General features: G+C 45.0%; 1 protein-coding gene across 1 annotated transcript in view; it reads left to right on the forward strand.

Moving 5' to 3' along the window:
* LOC124555093 (dual specificity protein phosphatase 10) overlaps positions 1-26,383 on the forward strand; it is a 216,633-nt gene that overhangs the window by 180,844 nt on the left and 9,406 nt on the right. The window contains exon 4 of the mRNA XM_047128888.1: positions 21,979-22,311. Within this exon, the coding sequence (XP_046984844.1) occupies positions 21,979-22,311 (333 nt within the window). The remainder of the gene's footprint in view (positions 1-21,978; positions 22,312-26,383) is intronic.

Genomic DNA, 26,383 nt, shown 5'->3' on the forward strand with positions numbered 1-26,383 from the left:
AAAACGACTTATAAATCGCCTCGTTGCGCACAGCGATCTTGTCTTCGCTTTCCCTAAGGGAGCGATACAGAGAGGGTTGTAGTGTATTCCTAGATTCCTAACTTGAAGCCGGTTCTTGAATTCACGGAATAGTTTGCTTCTATCTTCAAGCACCTGTCAGTTCACTTTGTCCAGCATCTCAGTAACGGTATTCTATGGGTCAGAGGTACCTGTGACCATTCGTGTTGCCCCCCTTTGCGTACATTAGAAAAATTCCTTTTTGGTACGAGTGCTGCACACCAGGATGCGCACTGACTATTTATTTGGTGTGCGGCTCTTGAGAGCACGAGCTGACGTAAGATTGGCCTTCCCCGGATCGTAGAATGAGCACGCTGTATGAATCGTGCCCACACGCCATTCTGGTGACGCATCTCCTGAGCGAAGGTTCGTTCCACGGAGCCAGTGACTAACTGCGAAGGACGTGCTGGCGTGTTTATCTCGTGGGTCTGACCGCCAACGTGCCTGCAGGTGGCTTCTGAGGAGCGAACGTGCTATGGAATTTTCCAATCTTTCTCAATTACATCGGAATATTTTAAACAACGTCTTTGCGTAGTTTTTCGTACCCATTGGAGCGATTGTTAATCTCTTTTCGTAACAATAATATTGTTGATATGTCAATCTTCAGGTGCTCTTACTGTTATGTTTATGATTTTTTTTGTTAGGATCGCCTGTTAGCAATTAAATAAAGGCGTTATTTGTTTTGCCAGACGCGTTTCGCCTCAGTTGATTAAGACATCGTCAGCTGCCTGACGTACAAAATGTATTTTCATATGTATGCAGCACTTTCAGCCTCTTACTGTACCCTTTACTCTTTTATTCTATATGTTATTCTGTTATTGTATTTCTAAGTTACAAACAGTTGCCGGCCGGAGTGGCCGTGCGGTTCTAGGCGCTACAGTCTGGAACCGGGCGACCGCTACGGTCGCAGTTTCGAATCCTGCCTCGGGCGTGGATGTGTGTGATATCCTTAGGTTAGTTAGGTTTAATTAGTTCTAAGTTCTAGGCGACTGATGACCTCAGAAGTTAAGTCACATAGTTCTCAGAGCCATTTGAACCATTTGAACAAACAGTTCTGAAATAAGCACCTTTTGCTCAGAATGTATTTTATTAGTTACTGTGTGTAGACACACACACACACACACACACACATACACACACAAACACACACCTTTGCCCATAGGCGTCACTAAATTCATCCCACATTTGGCGACGCTACGTAACACTAAACACTTTAACATGGTGGAAGAGTATCTGTGCTGATAACTGTTTTTATGTCGTTAGTGCTACAGCAAGAACACATGTAAAGCATTCTCAACACACACACAGTAAGTAATAAAACATATATTGAACATAAAGTGCCTACGTCAGCATTGTTCGTAACTTACATGTATAACAGCAGAATACGCAAGCTGAAAGTCATGCATACATATGACAATGTATATGTCATGAGGCGTTTATTAACAAATCTGCTACAATTGCAGTGCACATGTATGGCGAGTAGTTACGAACCAACTGGTTTATTCCGAAGCGTGACCTAATGAGTCTGCCTCATCTTAATAAGCAGCATTAAACTGGGAGTACATACTTTACAAGTTAATCGCAGGCGACTATCACAATCAACATGTGCCTACTTAGCAAGTCAGTGACAGTCATCTGCGATTACTTTGCATAAACTGTACTGCCATTTTGATGTTTGTTACTGACAAGGAGAGGTCCCTAGCGGTGGGATCGATTTTTTGAAATACAGTGATGTAGGTTAAGATCCCAGTATCACACCCTGAAGTCATTCACCTTGGTGGGACCTCGTTTGCGAGTAATTGACGAAAAAATGCTCAATAGCATTAAAAAGGCAAATTACACAGTATGGTTGCGAGTAATTAACGAAAAAATGCTCAGTAACGTTAAAAAGGCGAATTACACAGTCTGGTTGCGTGGTGTAATGCATAGGATAGTAGTTTCCCGTGCGTGAGGTTGAAAGTTGTGCTCTAGTTTTTATTTTTAAATCTTTATTGAAATCACTTTGATCATTATTTTTATTCGATTAATTGCTTTAAATCTATTTTTTTTACATCTGCTCCTTTGCCACATTATGTCAACCATCGTATGAATATATTTCATTTGTTTCATCTTTTCTTTACATCATTCATTTTCCTATCGGAATTTCTGTGAATATTAATGTCATTACATGTGTCTTTTATGATATTCAATTAATTGAAAATTACCTGCCAGTGGTTGAAGTGATTACTGCAGCAAGTATCTACTAATACCAGTATCGCTGGCCCCTGTTTTGAACACAACCGAGGTAGATTCTTCCTACACATCTGTCAGGGGCCTGAAGATGGCGTAATAAAACGCTGAAACTGGTTGCCAAATAAAGTAAGGTTGAAAATTGACGGCTGAAAGGTATTCAATTTGACATCCTCTTTACAATATGCTGTCGACGACAGACAGCGGCAAGATGCTACAATGTCACACTTACAAATTGAGCACTTCTCAGCCATTGTTTATGGAGACGGATTTTACATAAATTTCAGTTATCAGCTGCAAATAAGTGTGGGGTGGTGGTGGTGGGGGAAGTAGCTTTTCCCAGAAGAACACTACAGCTGCTATGCAGAATGACTTACGAACTATTTCCCCTGCAGCTGTGTATATCAGTATGGAGAGATATACGTAGGTTCTGCCCTTATGCGTTTCTTGCAGTAGTATTATCAATAATTAATATCTGTATTCCGTGGAGTGTTACGGCGCTTTGTGGAAAATAAACACGTGCTGGCGTGTCTGCAAACTGTAATTCATAACGACTTGCCTTCATTCACGCATACACCATACCTTATAAACGCGTCCGACAGTCCACGCTGATACATTAATAGATCGAGAAATTTCATTCGCATTTGGTTCAAGGCCACGTTTAAACACGATAGCTCGTTTCCACCACAGAGTGTATCTGCACAGCAGTGCAAATCAACTGACGACGGTATGTTCTATGTGTCTTGTGTCTTTTTCGAAAACAACTTGGTTCTGTTCATTGTCGGTACCTGCTGTTGCCAAAGTAATATTCACTTTACTCTTCGTCTCCATGTTGGTATTCAGTACTGCTCAGTTCTGTCTCTAGACTGTTTTTCCTGCAGCGTTACGTGTGCACTGACAGAGATACAGAGCAGTAGCGATAAGTTTACTAATGGAGAGTTGACCGATTTGCGCCTTGTGGGTCGTTCACGGAAGAGCGTCACAACGACCTTATTCAGAACTAGAATGAAATTTTCACTCTACAGCGGAGTGTGCGCTGATATGAAACTTCCTGGCAGATTAAAACTGTGTGCCGGACCGAGACTCGAACTCGGGACCTTTGCCTTGCGCGGGCAAGTGCTCTCTCTACCAACTGAGCTACCCAAGCACGACTCACGCCCCGTCCTCACAGCTTTAATTCCGCCAGTACCTCGTCTCCTACCTTCCAAACTTCACCGAAGCTCTCCTGCGAACCTTTCAGCACTAGCACTCCTGGAAGAAAGGATATTGCGGAGACATGGCTTAGCCACAGTCTGGGGGTTGTTGCTAGAATGAAATTTTCAATCTACAGCGGAGTGTAGGCAAAGGTTCCGAGTTCGAGTCTCGGTCCGGCGCACAGTTTTAATCTGCCACGAAGTTTCTTATTCAGAACTGTTTCCGCAGCGACGTCAGTCGCATCACAGTACGTTTGTATCTGTACGTATCCTTGCATGTTAGAATGTATTGGATATTACAGGCCTTTTCACTATTGTGAAAATGTTTTCACAGAGCCAAAGTAACTGTGGTAAAAAAGAAAAAAAACACTGAATCATAATTACGGTATTACTCTGTAAGATGTGATTCCATAACTAAAATACCCAGAAAAAATTTCTGTACGATCTCCGAAATTTTGTCTGTCGAGTTGTGGTTCACCCTGTATTACTCCACTGTAATTTTAGAATTGTCTTTCTTTGTCGAATTATTTTTTCGTTCGGTTTAACTCGGTCTGCATTAACTTAATGCTGAGTGTGACCAATCGGTGAATTATTTGGCGCTTGCTTCCGCGTTTGGTTGGGTGGTGGTCCAACAGAGAGGAAATCTAGTTGAGCATAAAAGCCCGGCACGTCAAATAAAGAACATGTGTTGTGGCTACAGATCCAGTTCGTGAGTACCTTACAAGCAAACTCCCTGGATGATACCAGTTATCGACGATTGTCTCCATCTCGCACGAGGTTTACTGCGCAACTGGAACGGTGCCACAACACACGTTCGGCATTTTCCCTTTGACGCTGCGTAAGTGCAACTCGAAGCAGGGAGCAGTAACACGTCTTCATGCGAGACGTTCATTGTAACCTCAACGTTAAAAGAAGATATCTCGCGGTGTTGCATGTTATCTCCCAATCGTGCCAGCAGATAATCGTTAACGAGTACTGAGTCATGCTGTGTTATCAAGCGCCCCGGTGTTAGCGACAGCGCGCTGTTGCTCTCTTTCGAAGCCGTCGCTAGTTTGTTTACCTTACTTTTTTATCCTGACGTGTCGCCCTTTTTTCTGGCGCTTCAACAAACTTGTTCTGTTCGCCATCCCTCAGTGTTGAATGTGGTCTTAAACGAGTCCTGTCGGTCTAAGTGATGAGTACCAGAATCGAAGAATGCTAGGGCACCTCATCGCAGGATATCGGGCTCAGTTTTCTCATTGGTTTACTGGTGTCAGAATCATCGATACGAAGAAACACAAAAGGTTACAGAACACGAAAGTCAAGTAACTTAGAGTAAACAAGTCCGTGCATAGAAAAATACTCCACGGATGACCAAACGTGGCCAACGTCGAGATCATTTGGATCGCTTCCTCGGTGCCGGACGCTGGTCAGCTGGTAGTCATGACAGCAAATCCACATTTGTGGAGATTACGTTAGGACATTTCGACTTCAGAGCGTAGACGATAGAGAACAGGCCATGTAGTGTCCTTCTCTACGTCGCAAGGAGGGAGATTTCCAGATGGTTTAAGCGAACAAGGACGATTTAAATCTTGTACTTTCTAAACTCTTGCTCGCTAGTTTTAAGCGATAACGTCGCTTGTGAAAACTCCCTCTACTATTCTTCACGCTCGCACATTTAGGAATTAAGGAAGGAAGTTTGTCGTCAGCTTAGAGGACGGGCACGTCTAAACCAGGTAGCGATCAACACGGTAACGAATAAATAACTGAAATTATTTTCACTAAGCACTTAATAACACGATTTTACACATTCTTTAGAAGCAAAAATACACCGCGTGCTATCAGAGCGGCTCTCTTATTTTAATATAACTGATATATGTGATAAGCGCACGGGTGCGCATACATCTTGCTGACGCAGAAGCGAGACATTTTGCAGTCAGCTCAACTGAATGCCAGAATGCCATACAAGGGCGCCAATACGATAGATTGTAGGGGGAGAGGGGGAGGAGGAGGAGAATGTCTGGGAGGGGCGGAGTACTTTTAATATTTTGGTATGGTGACTTGTAAGCAGCCATAAAGAAGTGATTCTTGAGTTTCTCCCGGCGTATTTGATAATCAAAATATCCACGGGTGTACTGCCGGTCTACAGTGTCCAACGGGTACAATATTTCGGCGATCATACATATCGCCATCTGATGATGGCGACATGTATGATCGCCGAAATATTGTGCCCGTTGGACACTGTAGACCGGCAGTACACCCGTGGATATTTTGATAGCCATAAAGAAGTTCCAGTCCAGACCCAGTTAAAAACCTGCGTAATACCGATTTTTAAATCATTTTCTTGAAGGAAAAACACCTGGCTACGCCATATTTTTTTCCTTCTCTGAGAGCTATGGAAAGAGGGCGGGGCGGTCCCCCTTGCCATCGAGTATGGGCACCATCGGTACCATGACAATGAGAGCGAATAACTCTGTCTAATTAAGACACGTGTGGGACGTATGTCTCACAGTTATTGCTGTGAGGCAAGTTGTGGCTGGGATCGTAGCTTATGCAGGGAAGACGAATGAACAGTAATTCTAAATCAGTAGAGCGCCGTGCTTATGTATCAGATTGATCCTTCTTAATCCCGCATTACACGGCAAACGAGAGGCTAGCTGGCCGTTGTATTACTTGTAGACCCATTTAACCAGTTGATATGTGAGATGCGAGCATGCAGCCGTTTACTCGCTCGTCGTCGTTCAATACGAGTTTTCCCTCTTCACTCTTCCCAGCTTTCAGTTGTAAGCACATCTGAGACATCACGCTAACACCCTCTCTACCCTCCATGGTGGTCCAAATTTGGCGAGGAAGTGTCGACAAGTTTTTTCAGGTATGCCATATATAAGTGAAATCACTCACTAACGATTATATCCTGTAGGAATACGCTTGACCTACCGTTCCATATTATGCCAGACATTTTCTAACGTTGTGTGGTTTAGTCGACATGCCATAGTGTGCACGAGAGCGTATACGTGCAACTCTGTAAACACATCTCGTGTCGCAATTATAAAGATGCTATGGAACCCGGCAATGCTTCGCAGTTGCTAAACAAAAGCAAACTGAAATATAGTAATCAACTCGTTTATTTTCATATCATTTACACGAAAAAGTTGAGCGCGTTGAATATTCCATCATTCCCTGTCGGGCTATAATAAATTCGTCGAAATAGTGACGAAAGTCAGAATTTGAAACAGGCGAAATGAAGAAGACGGCAGTAAAAACTGGTCAGCTCTGAAAGGGCAATGAACTAGCAAAACCAATATAAAGCACTTAAAGATGAATAACGATGTTAAACAGTAGTAGCGATCATAAAACAGAATGTAGTGAAGAGCACCAAAAAAGTGGCTGTAGAATAAAATTAGAATCGATAGGAGAACAGTAAAGAGATGCAAAACAAATAAAGCCAGTTTTCCTGGAACGGATCTCTTGATGTCGGTAAGAACCGTTACGGGCACCTGCCAGCACAATAAATCCAATTTCCTGGTTCTACAACTTGTCGTCCTTTCAGAGATGACGTACTTTTATACTTTTGTCACTATTTCGACTAAAAAAATTCCCTACACCGTAGTTACTTGCCATTTCTAAAATTTTTTATGATTTGTAAATCCCTCATAGGCTGCTGTTATTTATTTAGATGTGCCTGAAGATGCAACTCTATAACGTCGTGAAACGGGTAGGACTATTAGAGAACTATGTAACAGCTGTTTGCGGTTTATTTTTCAAGAATGCATACTTTTAGTGCGTGTGTCATATTACAAAGTTTGCTGCTTCTGTTATTATTGAGCGCCTATAAACCCACCTCCCTCCCCCCCCCCCCCTCCCCCCCTTCGCGTCGACTTTCGATCACGAAAGAGAAATTTCTTTTCCGTACTGTCACTAATGAGATCCTGAAGGCGCCAGGCATCTCTGTTCCTCGAATTTCAAAAGACGTTCGATACTACTGATGTTTACAAGGGAAACATACACCCAAATGGTCACCGATTTTCCTGTCCTTTCGCGTATTTGTAGTTCATACTTAGTTGTAACGTTTGGTGCTCTAGTGCGACGCGCATCTCCATTGTTTTCGATAGGTAGAGGTTCGAAGCTTTATGCGGGTGTTGAATACCGTTCGAAAGCGCCAGCCGCAGGGCAGTGGCGTTAGCGCGACCGGCTAAAGCCGTAACATGGCAGAATACACTTCTCATTAAAAGTACCCGGATGTCTATTAGCGGGCATTAATATAGGGTATGCCCAACTTTCACCTTTATGGCGGCTTTAACTCTACTGGGACAATTTCAGTGAAGTTTCTGAATTTTTGTCGAGGAATTGTAGCCCATTTTTTTTTTTCTCAAGAGTCTAAAGATAGTGCTATCGAACGCAGGGCTTTGGCATTCTACCTCAAGCTAGAGGTTTTCCATTGCGTTGAGGAAGGGACTGTGGGCAGGCCAGTCCAATCCAGGAATGTTATTGTCCATGAGCCATTGCCTCACAGGTGCTGCTTTATGACAAGGTGCATTGTGATGCTGGTATAACCAGTCATCGTCTCCGAACAGTTTCTCTACTGTACGCAGCACACAATGCCGGAATATGTGCTCGTATCCTTCCGCATCTATCGTTTTCTTAATCGCAATTTGGGGACGATACCGTAACCTCGAAAAACATCTCCATTCCGTAACGCTACCTCCTCCGACGCTTCACTGTTGGCACTACAGATTATGGCTGGTAACGTTCTCCAACGGATTACCGCAGGGTATAGTGTGATTCATCACTCCAAATCACCTCTTCCCATCCATCTACACTACTGGCCATTAAAATTGCTACACCAAGAAGAAATGCAGATGATAAACGGGTATTCATTGGACAAATATATTATACTAGAACTGGCATGTGATTACATTTTCACGCAATGTGGGTGCATAGTTCCTGAGAAATCAGCACCCAGAACAACCACCTGTGGCCGTAATAACGGCCTTGATACGCCTGGGCATTGAGTCAAACAGAGCTTGGATGGCGTGAACAGGTACAGCTGCCCGTGCAGCTTCAACACGATACCACAGTTCTTCAAGAGTAGTGACTGGCGTATTGTGACAAGCCAGTTGCTCGGCCACCATTGACCAGACGATTTGAATTGGCGAGAGATCTGAAGAATGTGCTGGCCAGGGCAGCAGTCGAACATTTTCTGTATCCAGAGAAACCCGTACAGGACCTGCAACATGCGGTCGTGCATTATCCTGCTGAAATGTAGGGTTTCGCAGGGATCGAATGAGGGGTAGACCCACGGGTCGTCACACATCTGAATTGTAACGTCCACTGTTCAAAGTGCCGTCAATGCGAACAAGAGGTGACCGAGACGTGTAACCACTGGCACCCCATACCGTCACGCCGGGTGATACGCCAATATGGCGATGACGAATACACGCTTCCAATGTGCGTTCACCGCGATGTCGCCAAACACGGATGCGACCATCATGATGCTGTAAACAGAACATGGTTTCATCCGAAAAAATGACGTTTTGCCATTCGTGCACCCAGGTTCGTCGTTGAGTACATCATCGCAGGGGCTCCGTTCTGTGATGCAGCGTGAAGGGTAACCGCAGCCATGGTCTCCGAGCTGATAGTCCATAGTGCTGCAGGCGTCGTCGAACTGTTCGTGCAGATAGTTGTTGTCTTGCAAACGTCCCCATCTGTTGACTCAGGGATCGAGACGTGGCTGCACGATCCGATACAGCCATGCGGATAAGATGCCTGTCATCTCGACTGCTAGTGATACGAGACCGTTGGGATTCAGCACTGCGTTCCGTATTACCCTTCTCAACCCACCGGTTCCATATTATGCTAACAGTCATTGGATGTCGACCAACGCGAGCAGCAATGTCGCGATACGATAAACTGCAATCGCGATAGGCTACAATCTGACGTTTATCAAAGTCGGAAACGTGATGGTACGCATTTCTGCTCCTTATACGCGGCATCACAACAACGTTTCACCAGGCAACGCCGGTCAACTGCTGTTTGTGTACGAGAAATCGGTTGGAAACTTTCCTCATGTCAACACATTGTAGGTGTCGCCACCGGCGCCAACCTTGTGTGAATGCTCTGAAAAGCTAATCATTTGCATATCACAGCATCTTCTTCCTGTCGGTTAAATTTCACGTCTGTAGTACATCATCTTCGTGGTGTAGCAATTTTAATGGCCGGTAGTGTAATATCCAGGGGCGTCGCTCGATATACAACCCCAAACTTGGCTTAGTATTGACTGCAGAAGTGTGTAGCTTATGAGGAGATGCCCGACCATTGCATCCTCTGATTTCATGTCATATTTTATAGCCATTCCCCGCAATGCTCGGCGGTTCCTGTCCGTGAGTACACGAGGACTGCGCGGTCTTCGGATAAGCTGCAATTCCTTATAAACCCCATTCGTGTATAGTGGACTGAAACGCACTCCCGGCCATTCATATTGCAGTGATGTTTGGTACTAACCGTAATCTTGAACGTCTTTAGTCTGAACCCATTTACAGCTAAGATGCAAGTGGTCAGATGCGCGAAATGGTGCCTTATTGACAACTGAGTTGGTTGTTGTGGGACAAAAGGCGGAATAAGTAGTAATGGTGTGCGATATGCTCTGCGCTGAAACGCAAATACCATCCACTGTGGCAGTCGGCGCGCGGAGCACGCACGCGGCGACGCTGCCCTGTGTTGCAATTTTTAGTTTCCAGTGACTCACCGCTTGTCCTAGTACAGGCTTACGTCAATGCCGCCTCCCCTACTTTCTTGCACTGCGCGGCTTACGAATGATCTTTCAGGAAATGATTTCTCAGTAGCGTGTGACTCGTTTGCGTAGTTTTCCCGAACCGAAATGGAAATCATTAGGTCGTTAGTGTAATGTGGTTTATTATCCTATTACAGACGGGTCAAAGGCGATGCAGAACGACTTACAGTATCTGAACGTGTTGTACTCAACAGCACCTCTATTTAAATTTGAATCAATGCGAGTTAACGTTCATGTGCAAGAGCAAAGAAGGCAGCAGCAACATTAACCACATGGGTGGTAAAGTTCTGGAGACTGTAGTACCATTTAAAGGAGGAATATAATAATGTCGTGTGACTAGGGCCTGCCGGCCGAAGTGGCCGTGCGGTTAAAGGCGCTGCAGTCTGGAACCGCAAGACCGCTACGGTCGCAGGTTCGAATCCTGCCTCGGGCATGGATGTTTGTGATGTCCTTAGGTTAGTTAGGTTTAACTACTTCTAAGTTCTAGGGGACTAATGACCTCAGAAGTTGAGTCCCATAGTGCTCAGAGCCATTTGAACCATTTTTGACGAGGGCCTCCCGTCGGGTAGACCTTTCGCCGGGTGCAAGTCTTTCGAGTTGACGCCACTTCGGCGACTTGCGCGTCGATGGGGATGAAATGTTGACGATTAGGACAACACAACACCCAGTCCCTGAGCGGAGAAAATCTCCGACCCAGCCGGGAATCGAACCCGGGCCCTTAGGATTGACAGTCTGTCGCGCTGACCACTATTTTTTTTAGTCTCATTTTGTTCGCTTTTGTTCGTTGAATCTCCTCAGGGCGGACGTCGTAGGACATCCGTTTATGTACATTGGTGATCGATTAACTCGGTTTTTTTATTACAGGGGGCAGCTAACCCTCTGACCGAACACGCTGAGCTACCGTGCTGGCAACAACTCAGCTACCGGTGGCTGACAAATGAGGAATGATAACACAGGGAAGCGATATAAAATGGAAAATGGCAGTATTCTCTTTGCTCAGTCTCCTAACTTGAGTTACCTTCTGTCTATCATCCACGAATTACAACGCCCAGCGAGGTTCGAGGGTTCATCAAGGAGCAGAACAACAGCAAGTCCGCTGGGCTAGTTGCAATATTGAGTCTCAGCCTCAAGAATTTACCACGTAAGCCTCTCGTGCTTCTTATGCATATTTACAACGCCCATCAACAGACCTATTAATTTCCATGCCAGTGGAAGACGGCCCAGAAGAACTATCGTCCAATAAGCTTACTCAGAAGTGCGACCAAGCTACTGGAACACATTCCAAAGAAGCGAATAGCAGACGAAATTATCCGCCTCGATGAATTTGGCTTTCAACAGAAAGTGTCCGCCGAATTGCAACTTCTCCGTCTGTTGGAACGTATCACCTCCAACTTTAGCTTAAGTCGATTTACGGCCACGGTCTTCCGTGACAATGGGTGTGCGCATGACAAGATGTGACGTGAGAACCTTCTGCGGAAGATACGAGAACAGACCACAAAAGTAACTATTACCAGCGACTTCTCGTCAGCTTTCTCCACGATAGGCAAGTGGTTGTGTGGGTTGCCGACAGGTGATAGGATGCAAAAACTACCACTGCCGGCCTACCCAGTTTCATCGCTGGTACTTTTCCCACTTTGTGTAATTGACATATCTACGGTCCCAAACGTTCAGTTGGCCCAGTTCGTTGATGATACCACTTTCTTCACGACTGGCAGACGCCCTGCGACTAATATACGACGTTTTCAGAGGCAGTCAGAATTGACCTGCGATTGGTGCCGTCACAAAGAGATGAAACTTAACCCGTAGATGACAGTGATGTTGTATAGGGAGGTTGTAATTGAACTTGAGTCAGTATAGACGGGAAACTACTTACCATATGAGTACCAAACTTTACGTGTATGATTTTCAGACTGTGCCCTCCTGGATTTGTGTTGTCTGTAGTGTTAGTGTCATTACCTGCGGCTAGGCGCGGTACTCGTACGGCAACGTAGGGTTGAAACACAAGCATCAGATTGCATTACAGTTACAGACGGTCTATACGGGCCTGGGCAAGAGGGACACGGCTTTACTCGTAAAGCTGTGTTATCAAAACAACAGCAATTGTGCTGCTGCTCGTCGCGAGTGTCGACGCTTTCAAAGAATACGGGGAGGTCCTCTTTCCACACCGGGGTTTGAGAAGGTGGTTCGGAAGTTAGACTCAACTGGCGATTTGGGAATTGCTCTTGGGAGGGGCCGACAGCCGATTGCGCCACAATTTGTTAAAGAAGTTACAGTTGCCATAGCTGAGAATGCTGGACGCATTGTGTGATCTTCAAACAGTGCACGAGCCGTTCCACGCCAGCTGAACATTCCGTGGTCCACTGTTCGAAAAGTGTTGCGAGCGCTTGTGAAATTGTATCTCTAGTGCTGTTCCAGGCTGTCATGGATGCAGATGGTCCTCACATTGAGCAACGTAAATATGGTACACAGTTAACAAATGTTACCTTCTCATGTGGAAATCAAAAATGTGTTTCATTTAATGGTTTATTCGTTATTTCTCTTCCACTTGTTCTTACAATTGTTTCCACAAAGTTTTATTGTTCTACAATCACTCGTTTTTCATGAGGGCCCTCTCAAGTACCGAAAGTTTAATTGTAACCATTTCAGTATGAACAGACCGTCGTACCTACATTTCGACTAGTCCCTAGGTTCGATACTTGGCGTCCTGCTAGACAAGCAGCTCTTCTTCACGCCCACGCTGAGGACCTACCCAGCATCGCCACAAGTACGGCCACAGAATTGATGCCTTTTGTTAACAGTGTCTATTTACGCACGCCTAAAAATGGTTCAAATGGCTCTGAGCACTATGGGACTTAACTGCTGAGGTCGTCAGTCCCCTAGAACTTAGAACTACTTAAACCTAACTAACCTAAGGACATCACACACATCCATGCCCGAGGCAGGATTCGAACCTGCGACCGTAGCGGTCGCGCGGTTCCAGACTGTAGCGCCTAGAACCTCTCGGCCGCCCCGGCCGGCACGCACGCCTACCAGTCTCAGATTCTTAAGTCCGCTGTTTAAGCGAAGATCGTCTGTAGTAGCTCAGTGTGGAGAAAAGCCAGCCCTATACAGTGCAAGAAGATACAGGTCCTACGAATATATACCTTCGCAGTATACTGCGCACGCACCAATAAAAGAGGATAGTAGATCTCCACACCGAAAGCCACGTGGAAATCACCTATGAAGCGATTAGGAAAAGTTCTGCAACTTTCTACGAACTTTTTGAGTCTGAGTCTAAACAAGGCAACATCAAGAGACGGAGTGGCGGAGCCGGTGGCTTGGCACCGCTACGAAATTCCGTGCACGCTTATTCCTCAAGGTTAACGCCCCATCCATTTGATACATACCACTGGTGGTGGGTTTGAGAGTCCCAGATGCCCTCCAAAACCTCCCCAAAACGAAGAAATAGATAAAGAAATCTTATCTTGTTTAACGTGACACGATGAAGTGTCCCATACTACACAGTAAAATACAGAAAAAGAGTGGCGAATCATTGTACCCACGACACGAGCCGCAAAGGGGAAACCCACTGGCATAAGCGACTTTGACAAAGTTATGGCCCGCCACCTGAGAACGAACACGTCAGAAGCGGAGAAACTGGTGGGAAGATCGCGTGCTGCTGTCGTGAGCACGTGTGGAAAGTAGTCGACCGACGGAGAAACCACGAGCAGGCCCCAAGTTGTAGGGCGTCCATCTCTCATCACAAAATGTGCAGGTCGGAGACTTGCGCGCTCTGTAAAGTAGCATAGGCTGCGATATGTGGCAATCTGGTGGCAGATTGCAATTCTGATGCAGGCACAAGTGTTCAGAAGCACAGCACTCCGCCCACGTTGATAATAGAGTTCAGCAGATGACCCATACGTGTTCCCACATTGACCCATAAGATTGCAGTGGGCACGGTATCATAGAGTTTGGATCGTAGACCGACGGAAACGTGTCGTTTGGTCGAATGAATCACGTTTCTCTTTGCACCAGGTCGAAGGTCGTGTCCAGATAGGCCGTTATCCAGGCGATAGTTGCCCGAAACATGCTCTGCACCACGAACGCAGCTCGTAGGTCCAGATTTTGATGTGCCCTATGGGAGGCATTAACGTGAGCTTCAGTTGGACTTGTGGTAGTAATTGAAGGCGCCATGGCAGCTGCATGCTACATGAACATTATAGCGGACAACATGCATACCTAAATGCTCGATATCTTGCCCGACAGCGATGCTACGTTCCAGAGGGATAATAACTGTCCCTGACAAATGCCATAATCGGACTACAGTGATTTGAGGAACACGATATTGAACTTTCGTTGTTGCCTTGGCCGCCAAATTAGCTTGATCTGAACACAATGGAACACATCAAGTGCCAGCTCCGCACCGACAAGACGTCGGCCCGTAATTTATGGGCGTAGACATCTGGAGCCACTGAGGTCCGGAAACCTAGCAACGACTTGTCGAATCCATGGCACGCACAACGGCTGCAGTACGTTATTATGCAGGTGGTCGTAATCTTTTGGCTCAGTGGCTATATCTATATAAGCGTTGACTCTAGCTCTCACGTCTGCGGGATATCCATTAGACCGGTGACTGAAGACGTAAAACTATCCTCATAAAACATAAATAAATAGCCGTATGCCATGATTGACTAGGAATCCCTTAGGAGGCATGTTCAGCGATCTGGTGCAAGTCTTTCAGTTGGGTGCCACCTCGGCGGCTTGCATGCCCCCACCCAGTATATCTACAGTTCAACGCGGGATTCGAACCACCTGTCGTTCCTGGTATATCTTCCCATCACTGAGCGGTCAAGGCTAGCGTAATGGCACACTAAAAAAATTCAATTTCTGATTGGGAGCTGGATCCCACGACCTTTCGGTTTCTAGGCATGCGCTTTGCCAGTAGTCCTCCAAGCGCTACTGCCGTCATCTATGGGAACCCATGGAATCTGCGATGAACGAAATAAGTTACATGTGCACTCGGAAATTACTCCTGTACGAGACGAAAAGGATCTTTCCCGGGGGGTATAAAGAGAAAATGTATGTATTTCCTCTTTGATACTAGTTTTTTTGTACACGATTAGTGAACTTTAATAACGGTAAATTATAGTAGGAAAATAAAAACTGCGCTTCTAAAGAGAACAAGCTACTTCCCTAAATGTGGATACCATTAAGGGCTCACAATACTGAAATCATATATTAAAACTCTTTTTTCACTTTTACTCGACGCACAAAATAGCTTTACTGTAACTATTGCTTCATAGATGATTGTAAGTTAACAAACAAAAAAGCTCTTTCGTTCGCGCCACACACGATTTATCAGCACTGAGATATGGAAGGCCTGTGCAGAAAATAAACGTAAACTCACGAGGGGGGGGGGGGGGGGGGTTATAACGTAAATGGAGATACGCCATTAGCTTGCACTTCGCTCAACTGTGGCCATGACATTAGTGGGGTACTTTGAAACTTCGATTTAGCACGAACCTGATAGTACTGCTCAATCTTTCCTGCCGTGTGTTATCTTTTACTGATCGTTTTGGCATTTACAGTAACTTATGACGGCTGAAGATGTCCGCTTAGAATTTCAACTGACAACCGGTGTCGCGAGTTTGGGAAACAGTTATTTCGCTTTACGACGTCCGCCAAATGCAGCGAGTTGTTATATTGAATATAGAGGAAGCGCGGCAGCCAAGGGAAAGCGTGTGAGACTACTCGACAATGCCAAATTGTGCGTATTTCCTAGGCGACTCATCGTGCTTGACGTAATTGGGATCTGCCGTGTGTGGCGCTGGCGAGGCGGGAGGGGCGATTTCATGGCCAGCAAGCGCGGTGGAGGGGGGGCTGACGTCAGCGTGACACATCTGGCCGCTGGCCCCTGTTCCTGGCGGCTGGCAGTCGGTATTGCTGTAGCAATGAAGAAGGACGCGCCGTGTCTAGTGTTAAGGTTCCTGCCGCTGCATTCCTGGGGTATGTAGCATAGCATTTCTCTAGTAAAGCGCTTTGTTTGTTTCTCCCCCAAAGCTTTTTAAGTAGAAGCTTCTCATTCCCCATGCGGATTTTTCTTTCCGTTACCATCTCAACACGTAGTGAGCGAGTGACATAGAATAATTCATTTCTGTACTATTCTTCAGTTATTTTTTCGTAATCGATTAGACAAAAAGGGTCTCAAATCCCATTCTTCGTATTCGAATGTGTATTCTGACAGAACATTGAAATACTTGTGTAGTTATTAGCTGTCTATCCCGGAAATGAGACTAGATTACGCACAGCTACCCAGTAGCTCACAGATTTAATGTAACACGTAGGTAAAGTGTGGCGTTTCTTTCCGTTTTAAGCTGTATTTTTGTTTTTGTGAAAGTGTTAAAAACTTGCATGCAGACGCTGTTCAGTGTTGAAGTAGCTATCTTCGTCTGGGTACCTACGTTAAACTAGGTTAGTTGTGGTGCTTTTTCTGTCTTCAGTAGGTGCGCTACTATGTCCTAAAGATAGCGCTACTTTGTCCGTTGATACAACGAATTAGTCTTCAGATCATTGGCTGGGGTCGGTTTGCTATGCTTAAAAACGAAAACATTGGAATTGTTTATCGTGAAACCATTTGCCTCTGACTCAACGGAGGCTACGCAATGGTAATTGACAGACGGGTATACTGTCTGCAAAGTGGAGATTACGTTTAGACTGCACAGAAGTGTTTGAAGAAGGGCGGAAGGAGGCGCAGCACTTGTTGATAGCGGGTGAGTCAGACGTGTGACTCACGGCAGCTGACTCACGCCCGGCCCTCAATGGAATGGCCGGTTGCTCGCTTGCTCACAGCTGCCGAGGCTGTAAAGAGAATGACAGTGACTCTCCTGGCCACTAGTGATTACAAATAGCGCCACCGTAATGCTGAAGAGGCAGTCAGGTAGGAACGCCCTGTTAAAAAATTTCGCAGTGGGATTCACCGTTTCACGTTTCCCATATTTTGTGCGATATATGTACATAACATGCATAAACGACTCATCAGTCTAGTATGTTATCCAGTATGCTTCTCTGAATTTTCCTTGCTTGATTTTTGTGAAGTGTTAAATGTGACTGTTTAAACATGTCGCGAACGGGAACATTATGCTACACTTATGGACAATCTGTTGTAAACTTAGCTTGAAACGTTCATCGGCTTCACCAGCACTCAACCGAATTGTCATCTTACTGGTATAAACCCGAGACCTGGGACTACGTAACGGAGATCACAACAGACTTGAGGTTGTTACGGTATCGCTTTAGTCACATGGACTGCCTTTTAGCAGAAATGAATCTTGCTCGCTTGGATACTATCACTATTTCCGGTTTGCATTACGTTCTGTTCTCTGTAGCTGGGTTTTCTAGATAGCTTTGGTCCGCGGCAGCGGTGCGTCTTTCGTAGTGGAGAATGCTTTCACTAATTGCGACGATATCTCTGCTACGAGGCCGCACTTTAAAGTTTGTATAAAAACAAACATTTGTACCAAAAATGTTTAGAGAAACATTAGTTTGAATCTGATAGGCTGTAAAATGTGTTGGAAACAATTGTGGAAACATTTTGCTCCTCTGATACTGATGTTATGGCTTTGGAAGGATACTACATTGTGATGAAACTCGCTGTCGAGATTTAGAGCTGTCAGTGAGACAGCACATACGGCACGAATTCGACGTGTCACCGTTCCGGTAGCTGCCACGCGTACCGACAGCTGAAGAATGCGCCGTCCTACGTTGTTTTTGTCGATTTTATCAATGGCTTGTGGCAAACGTTTAACGCAACAAAAGAAACAAGCTATCAATTTCTTGAAAGTTCTTCGCGACAGTTACTTTCAGTCGTGGATAATCCAGTCTGTTGGTGTTAACACCCAAACCTCCAGATGGACGCTCAGCTCTGTACAAAACGTTGTTTCGATCGAGTATCAACCAAAACACCGATTTAGTTTGTACTGTCGTCCAGTAGAAGATGCGTAAATGGTAATTAAAGTAACAACTACGGAGTATAGGCAAACCATACCTGTGAAAGCTCAATGTGTAGATCTCTGGTTGGTGTTAGTAGAGCGTCAGATTGTGTTAAAGGTCCCGAGTTCGAAACACGTTGATTTTTTTTAACAATTATGCGTGAGATTGTGGGAGAATTTTTCTGCCATGTAAAAGGATGTTTGAGTTTGTAGCAATGCTCTTTTAGCAGTCTACTTCCGCTGCGTTGGTTGAAAGTAGCAAACGCACAGCGTCAATTTGTATAGATAAAACACCTATCTATATAAATCAACTGTTTACTACCTTCAACTAACGAAGCGAAAGCAGACTGCCAAAAGAACATTGCTACAAACTCTGAAACATCCTTTTACATGGCAGAAAACTGTTCTCCCATATAACAATTTCACGCGTAATCTGTAAAAAAAGATATCAGTGGATTTCGAACTCGTGACCTTTAGTACCACGATGTGGCGCTCTGTCAACTCACCAGAGCTGAACATTCACACTTCAGGTATGGTTTGCCTGTACTCCGTAGTTCTGGTGTTACTTTTAATTACCGTTTACGCATGTTCTACTGGACATCAGCACACAGCACGAACTAAATCGGTGGTTTGGTTGATACCCTACAGACACGGTGTTTGGTACCGATCAGAGTGTCTGGAATCTGAAGGTTTAGGTGTTAAATTACTGTTAATACGGATATTTCAAAGTTGTTTCGTCACATGATGGCGCATACGAATTTAGTTAGGTCGGCAGATTTTTTGAGTATTGTCTTTACACCATTTGACTTTGCGTGTTTCCGACCTACGGTAACATAGAGAGAACAAATCTTTTGCACAGCTAAATACTTCTACAAAATTGAAATGTGTGGCAGCCCAAGATGGGGCTGTCTACCAGTAAGTCGCATGGGAATCATTTTCTGGAATAGATTTTGACAATTGATCGCTGACTGAAGCACTACCACGATAAAATTCTTGCAATTTTCTCTGAAGGTGATCAGCAAAGGCTGAACAAAGCTATTAGAGGCAATGTTTTTGAGTCAAGCCTCCATGAAAATCGTGAAAGCATTAAAGCGGAATTTTCATTTTTCACACTTCCTGCTTCGTGGGTCGTTGTAAGCAAACTACTTGCAAAATTAACAAATAACAAATTTTATAATACATCTGAATATTGTAGTCGTTTGTAATAACGTACGACCCATGTGCTACGTTTGCAAGGCTGTGCTTCTACTTCCTCAGCTGCATAGATGATGCCCTTATTGGTATTAACATCCATTTTCTCTATTAAGGAAGGCGTTGGGACTTTGATAAATATCTGCCTTTGTTGGTGCAGACAGTGGTTTTTAATTTGGGAAGTCACGAACTTATTTAATCAGTGTACGTCGGTGCAGCAAGGTGGTTACTATTTCTGCGTCTTAAGTTGACTTCACAAACTCATAAAATGTAGACACACAATGAAACGGAATGTACACTTGCAGGGACGTGGCAAGGCGATGGAAGAAAATTCAGTGGCGAAATTATCGTAAAACTTGGGCTCAATTTCATCGTGATAGTCTGACGCACGTCGCTCTATACTATCTCTGGATCGTGTGAACAGCCGTATGTGCTGATAAACTTATTTTACGCTATAGGGCTTACGAAATTACCCATTGGGTACAGTTCAAAAGCAGGTGTTATCGGTTATGTGGCAATCGGAACGTTGTGATCTACCTGTAAAGACATTGCCCCCTAGTAACGAGATCGTGCAGAAAATCGGCGCGCTTTCACCCAAAATATTCCGGCACGGATAGAACTAAGAGGGTAGTTCGTGTTATAAGTTACAAAGATTGTTCCATTAGGCATAGACGTTAAATACGGACAGTACGTCCACAGGGGCCTGGAATTACAGCATGTTAGCCTTCGGAATAATTTGCAGACACAGGTAACATCTTGGTGTGCTAGATGGACCATCGCTTGTATTATTTAGGATAGTGTTGCTGCAATCTGGATGGATTACATATGAGGAAATATTTCCGATTAGGTATTGAAGACACCTTGTGCAGGCTGTAGAGAAACGTGAAATCGTCGTACAACGTATATACGCGATGGAGTCGTAGCTTGTCATGTCAAATGACCGGAGACTGTCAGAATGAAATCTCGCAAGAACTTAATTCGAAAAGAAAAATTGGGAGCAGTATCTACACTTTGCCCCTTTCGTTAAGACTGCGTTGAAGCTTGCCCGGAAGTGTTGGCTCTTCCGGTGAAAATAAGGGAAACAGGTCATAAGCAACACCCGTGTCCGTATTTAACAGCAGTGCGTGTCCGTGGCTGTGCGCCCGGTAGTAAGTTTCTACATCGGAGATTTAGTTGCCTGTATGAGAAAGTGATAAGATACGCTTGTCTCCTATTGATACAGAAACGCAGCACATTTATAGCACTGAAAGGAGTCAGACGTTTCCACAGGTATGTCGACGTTCCGTGCCATACATAGGGCACTACAGAAGGGTGGCCGCTCGAAGATTGCAGTTTGAAGAGAATAGCTTTCGAAATGTGGTGCTACAGAATTCTGAAGATTAGATGGTGACTAGAAGAAGGAATCGGTTGGTAGGACACGTTCTGAGGCATCAAGGGATCACCAATTCAGTACTGGAGGGCAGCGTGGAGGGTAAAAATAGTAGAGGGAGACCAAGAGATGAATACACTAAGCAGATTCAGAAGGCTGTAGGGTGCAGTAGGTACTGGGAGAGAAGCAGCTTGCACAGGATAAAGTAGCATGGAGAGCTGCATCAAACCAGTCTCAGGACTGAAGACCACAACATCTCCAGCTTCGCTCTACTCCCAAACCGATGGCTTCCACCTCAGATGTATTAAGAATCGCGAGACGAGTTTCCTCGCCATGTTCGGGGAGGGTCCGACGCAGCTATCTGTACTGCAGCAAGCCCTGGTCGTCCCCGTAATTTAACGGCGAGATTTTTATCGCTATTTAGTATCTATTTGCCCATTTTACATTTACGTCTACACGGATACTCCGCAAATCACATTTAAGTGCCTGGCAGAGGGTTCATCGAACCACCTTCACAATTCTCTATTATTCCAATCTCGTATAGCGCGCGGGAAGAATGAACACCGATATCTTTCCGTACGAGCTCTAATTTCCCTTATTTACCTTGGCGGTCGTTCCTCCCTATGTAAGTCGGTGTCAACAAAATATTTTCGCGCTCGGAGGAGAAAGTTGATGGAAATTTCGTGAGAATTCCTTTCTTTTAATGTCCATCCCAAATCCTGTATCATTCGTGACTCTCCCATATTTCGCGCCAATACAAAACGTGCTTTTCTTTGAACTTTTACGATGTACTCAGTCCTATCTGGTAAGGATCCAACACCGCATAGCAGTATTCTAAAAGAGGACGGACAAGCGTAGTGTAGGCAGTCTTTGTGGGTGTTAAATTTTCTAAGTGTCCTGCCAATGAAACGCAGTCTTTGGTCAGCCTTCCCCACATTTTGTGTATTCCTTCCAATTTAAATTGTTCGTGATTATAATTTTATGTGGCAGTACAGGAATTAAGTGCTGTCAATTTTCGGACATTTTTCTCGTTACTTTCCCGTAAGAGATGAGTTAGCACGGAGGCCCTGATACTCCGTGATTGAGACGGTCGTCCTCAGTCATCCTATAATACTGTAAGCGAGCATTCATTTTGCAGTGATTTTTGTGCACGTTTATTGGCAATTTTGGAAACAGTAACTGCACAGATGTGACTGTTTTCAGCGGGCGGCCACAAGGAGTTCCAACGGCGGCACTCTGCGCTGTGCGAGAACGCGCTGCTGTGCGCGGACGGCGACGCGGAGTCGTCGTCCGCGGCGGAGCGCGTGGAGGAGGCGCCGGCGTCGCGCGTGCTGCCGTTCCTCGTGCTGGGCAACGCGCGCGACGCGCAGAACCTCGACTGCCTGCGCCGCCTGGGCGTGACGCGCGTGCTCAACGTGACGCAGCAGCTGCAGCCGCCGCCTGCCGCGCCAGACATCTCCTACAAGCAGCTGCCCGCCGCCGACTCCACGCACCAGAACATCAAGCAGTACTTCGAAGAGGCCTTCGACTTCATCGGTGAGCACACTAATCCAAGCTGACAGTCATTATCTTCTAGAATACGGATTCAGAGTTTTCGGGTTCGAACTTCTGTTATTCCTTGGTTTTTATGTCACGTACAGTTATTCGTCCTTTGGCGATGTGGAAAAATAATTTCACCCTGGCTGGGGTCGAGGTTGAACTAAAGATCCACCCCCAAAAACTGTCTGGGTAACTCAGTTCGAAGGTCTGAGGAAGACGATAACGTACAATCGTGACTATTAAAGCCCTATAGTGTTAGACATTTGCTCCTACTGCATTTATTTGGTCTCTAGCCACCCACCAATTCAACCAATTACATTATATAATACGTGTAGAATTAGTATTTGAAAACAAAATTTTGAGAAATTCTCGCCTCGGGCATGGATGTGTGTGATGTCCTTAGGTTAGTTAGGTTTAAGTAGTTCTAAGTTCTAGGGGACTGCTGACCACAGATGTTAAGTCCCATAGTGCTCAGAGCCATTCGAACCATTTTTTGAAAATTCTCGGAGCAAAAAGGGATGACATTAGCGGAGAGTGGCGAAAACTGCATAACGAAGAGGTTCACGTAGTTTGTTCACGCCCTGACATAATCAGTATTATTAAATCACGGAGGCTGTGATGGGCGGGTCACGTGGCTCGAATGGATGAGGGCAGGGCAGCGCGCAGAGTACTGGTAGGGCACTTACAGGGAAAACGTCCTGTGGGGAGACAGAGGCGTAGATGGAAGGACAACGTGAAGGCTGGTTCGAGGAGCCTAGGTATTAAAGGTGAATTGAAGGAAATAGCGCAAGACGGGAACACACAGCGAAAATACGTTGCTGCGGTAATGGACTCTAGTGTGGTATGACCAGTGAGTAAATTCACCACTGCTGAATTATGTATCATTATAAGTAACACAGGCGTATAAATGGCTCTGAGCACAATGGGACTTAACATCTGAGGTCATCAGTCCCCTAGAACTTAGAGCTACTTAAACCTAACTAACCTAAGGACATCACGCACATCCATGCCCGAGGCAGGATTCGAACCTGCGATCGTAGCACAGGCGTATATACTTTCGTTATAGGATAATCTGATGGTATGTTAATTGTTAATATTAACTAGTAAGTTCCACGTAATTCGTCTTTGGAGGTAACTAAGGACTGCCACTGTCCACAGAAATTTGTGCGGAAAATGGCTTCTGACATTACTTGCCGCTCGTCAGATAACGTCAGTCGATTGTTGGGCTGGTGACAACGCGTTCGAGTTAAGAGCAACGCCCAGTACTTACTGCTAGACTGCGGTACTCATGCAGCTTTTAACTCAGACGCGTTGCTACGTCTGCAGTAATTAACGATAGCATCTAATGCGGATAACTGAATCGAATTGTTAGTCACCTGTGGTTACCTGAACACCAGTCGCCGCTGTATTTGCGAAAGTAATGGAAACTAAGGCTCCTTTTACACTTTCATGCAGTGTCAAAATGCTGCTGACTGTAGCTCACAAGATTCACATTTTCATGGTTCATCTGTGCTCCGCAGTGGTTTCTAAGAGTAACTGTAATTTCTTGCTTACCTGTAAATCGTATGACCCACGACCTAAGATTACAAAAGTAATTTTGTCCATAACAGTAACAAAGAGTGAAAGGAAAGGAAGAAATGTAGCCTAGTTTTCGAGCAGCTAGTTTTCGAAGACACTTCTGAGACACATCGTATTAATAAATTTGTGTGTACTAAAATCATACTAAAGATGAACGAAATTGGTAACTCAGGGTGAATGCAGTCAGATTTTACGAACTTCAGGCTCTCTGAATGATTATTGTTGTAGTAGTAGTTGTAGTTCTTTAGTGCTACCCATAGAGTATGTGGTTGTTTGCTGCAGGCGATGCCATTGTGAGGAGCAAATTATGGGAAAGAAAATACTGCCACCCAAGGACGAATTATCTAAAGTTAGCGTTCTATAGACTTCATGAGACATTAAGGGAGATCCTAAAATTTTCCAGTTTGTCGCTTGTTAGTGACTGGTTGCTTTTCATTCCAAGCTGTAAAATTTTTTCATGATTTGGAACAGTTTCATAGTATTGGCTGCCTCTGCACTTAAACATTAACTTTCTGTGTAAACTAGTCACCATTTTGACCAGTCACACAAGCAGAGAATTATACTAACGACTAACATTCGGTATTTAGCGGATAAGCTACAGGCAGGACGATAGCGAAGCAGCGGGCGAAGCGTTATAAACCGTGACGCGCAAAACTCCGTGATTCCAATGTTTAGGGCCCCAATTTCTAGCACGAGTTTCGAATTCGAACGGAAACGTGCTACTGAGGTCAGTGGAAAAGGTACTTAACGGAGATGTTGGGAACGCGAGAAGCAGTATTACGTACGTCAAATAATCTGAACGCGCGTTCGGACGTACACCGATGAAATAGAACAGCGCGCGTACTGCAGGTCACGTCTGATTTAAACGTCATCGTGGCTGCTCGGGCAACAGAAAAATGATACATGTGTTAGAACAGTGCCTGCCCGTTATCAAGTGGGAATTCCAATAATAAACATTGTCACGCGGATGCTCTGTCCTGTCTTTGAGAAAGTGGAAAGGTAGTTAATGCCAGTCATCAGAACTAGTGTGAGGCTGACACTAGCATTTGCAACTAGAGCACCTTGCTGTCGGCCGTTTGTGAACTGATGGAGCCAACGGCACGCGGCTTTTCACGCCACGCATAACGTTCAATATGATGCGATAGGATCGTGTGTAAATGTATCACAGCAATGCTTTCCACTTCTACGATGGAGGCGGCGTAGTTACATTGGATTATAGTACAGATAGTGACAAACCTAGTCTGAGATCAGACTTGGTGGAATGGCCACTGGTGCAGTATCTATGCAAACCTGTAAGAGAAATTAAAGATGCTTGTACGGCGGCTGGAGAAGTTTAGCGCAGAATCTCCTAGTAACATTTTTCCGAAGAGTTAATTGGCGGACGTGTACCATACTTGTCGGTCGAGCCGACATGATTTAATCCACCGCAGTGGTAGTCACAATAAATTGGTCTACGGTTCGATCCCCTGTCGGTCCTAAAATTCTTTTCCCACTTTTTACACATGTAGCAACATCTATTAATGTGAGAAATGCTGAGTTAAACCATGTTTCAGAATCTACCTTAAACTGAAGGTCCCTTCATAACCAGCAGGTTCAGTCAGTTCAAAGGTCAGAGGTGGGCAACAGTACCATACCGTGCCTATTGAAACACTATGCTGCTCAAATAAACCTCCAGGTCGACATTTCTTTTAGGGAAAATTTCGTGTAACGAAGAACTGGCGGCTATGGTGGAGCTAAACTGCACGGAAAATGTGAAAGTATGAAATGATTGTCTTCAACGAAGGTTGTACATGGCAGCTGTCGACCGTCAATCTGAACATGCTTAGTAAGGTTATCGCATAGGTTGCCGTAATGGGGGTTGGATAAGGCTCGCATATTGTAATGATAGTCACAATAATTAAGTTTCAAAAGGTTGTAGAGACCTATTACTCGGAACGTCTTCCCTAGTAAGAACAGGCTTTCTTAATCAAATTTCCAACGTCTTTTAGATTACGAAAACAGTAAATGGAAATGAAGTATATAAAAATTAATGAATTAAGCTAGGGAATTAAGCATTAATCCAGTCGCGTAAAACGTTACTCAGTGTAGAGTGCTCGTCTAAGAGTTATGAACCCGGGCGCTCTCGTAGGTATGTTCCGTTTGAAAATACGCTCATCCTCTATAGCGCTGTAGACCAGACGTGAAATGGAAAGGAATAATCCCAGCACAGACGGTAGATAACGTCAAAACAGGTTTAGCGGACAAGCTGCATGCGGAATAATACTCTATGGACCGCTGAGCAGTAGTTTGTTGGTGAGTGGAAAACATGGTTTAGGCCACCACCATTGCCTGTTGAATTATCGCTCAGTTAACTGATGCCATCGCTATCCCACACTGTGCACAATAGTGAAAAAGTCGTCTCGCCCACGAAAGTAGCTCGACCTGGACCCAAAGGAACACATGTGGCGCCCTCAAGCCACTGTCCCGTAATCTACTGGATTCGTGCAGCCTG

This window comes from Schistocerca americana, chromosome X (genome assembly GCF_021461395.2).
Source record: "Schistocerca americana isolate TAMUIC-IGC-003095 chromosome X, iqSchAmer2.1, whole genome shotgun sequence".
NCBI classification, from domain to species: Eukaryota; Metazoa; Arthropoda; class Insecta; order Orthoptera; family Acrididae; genus Schistocerca; species Schistocerca americana.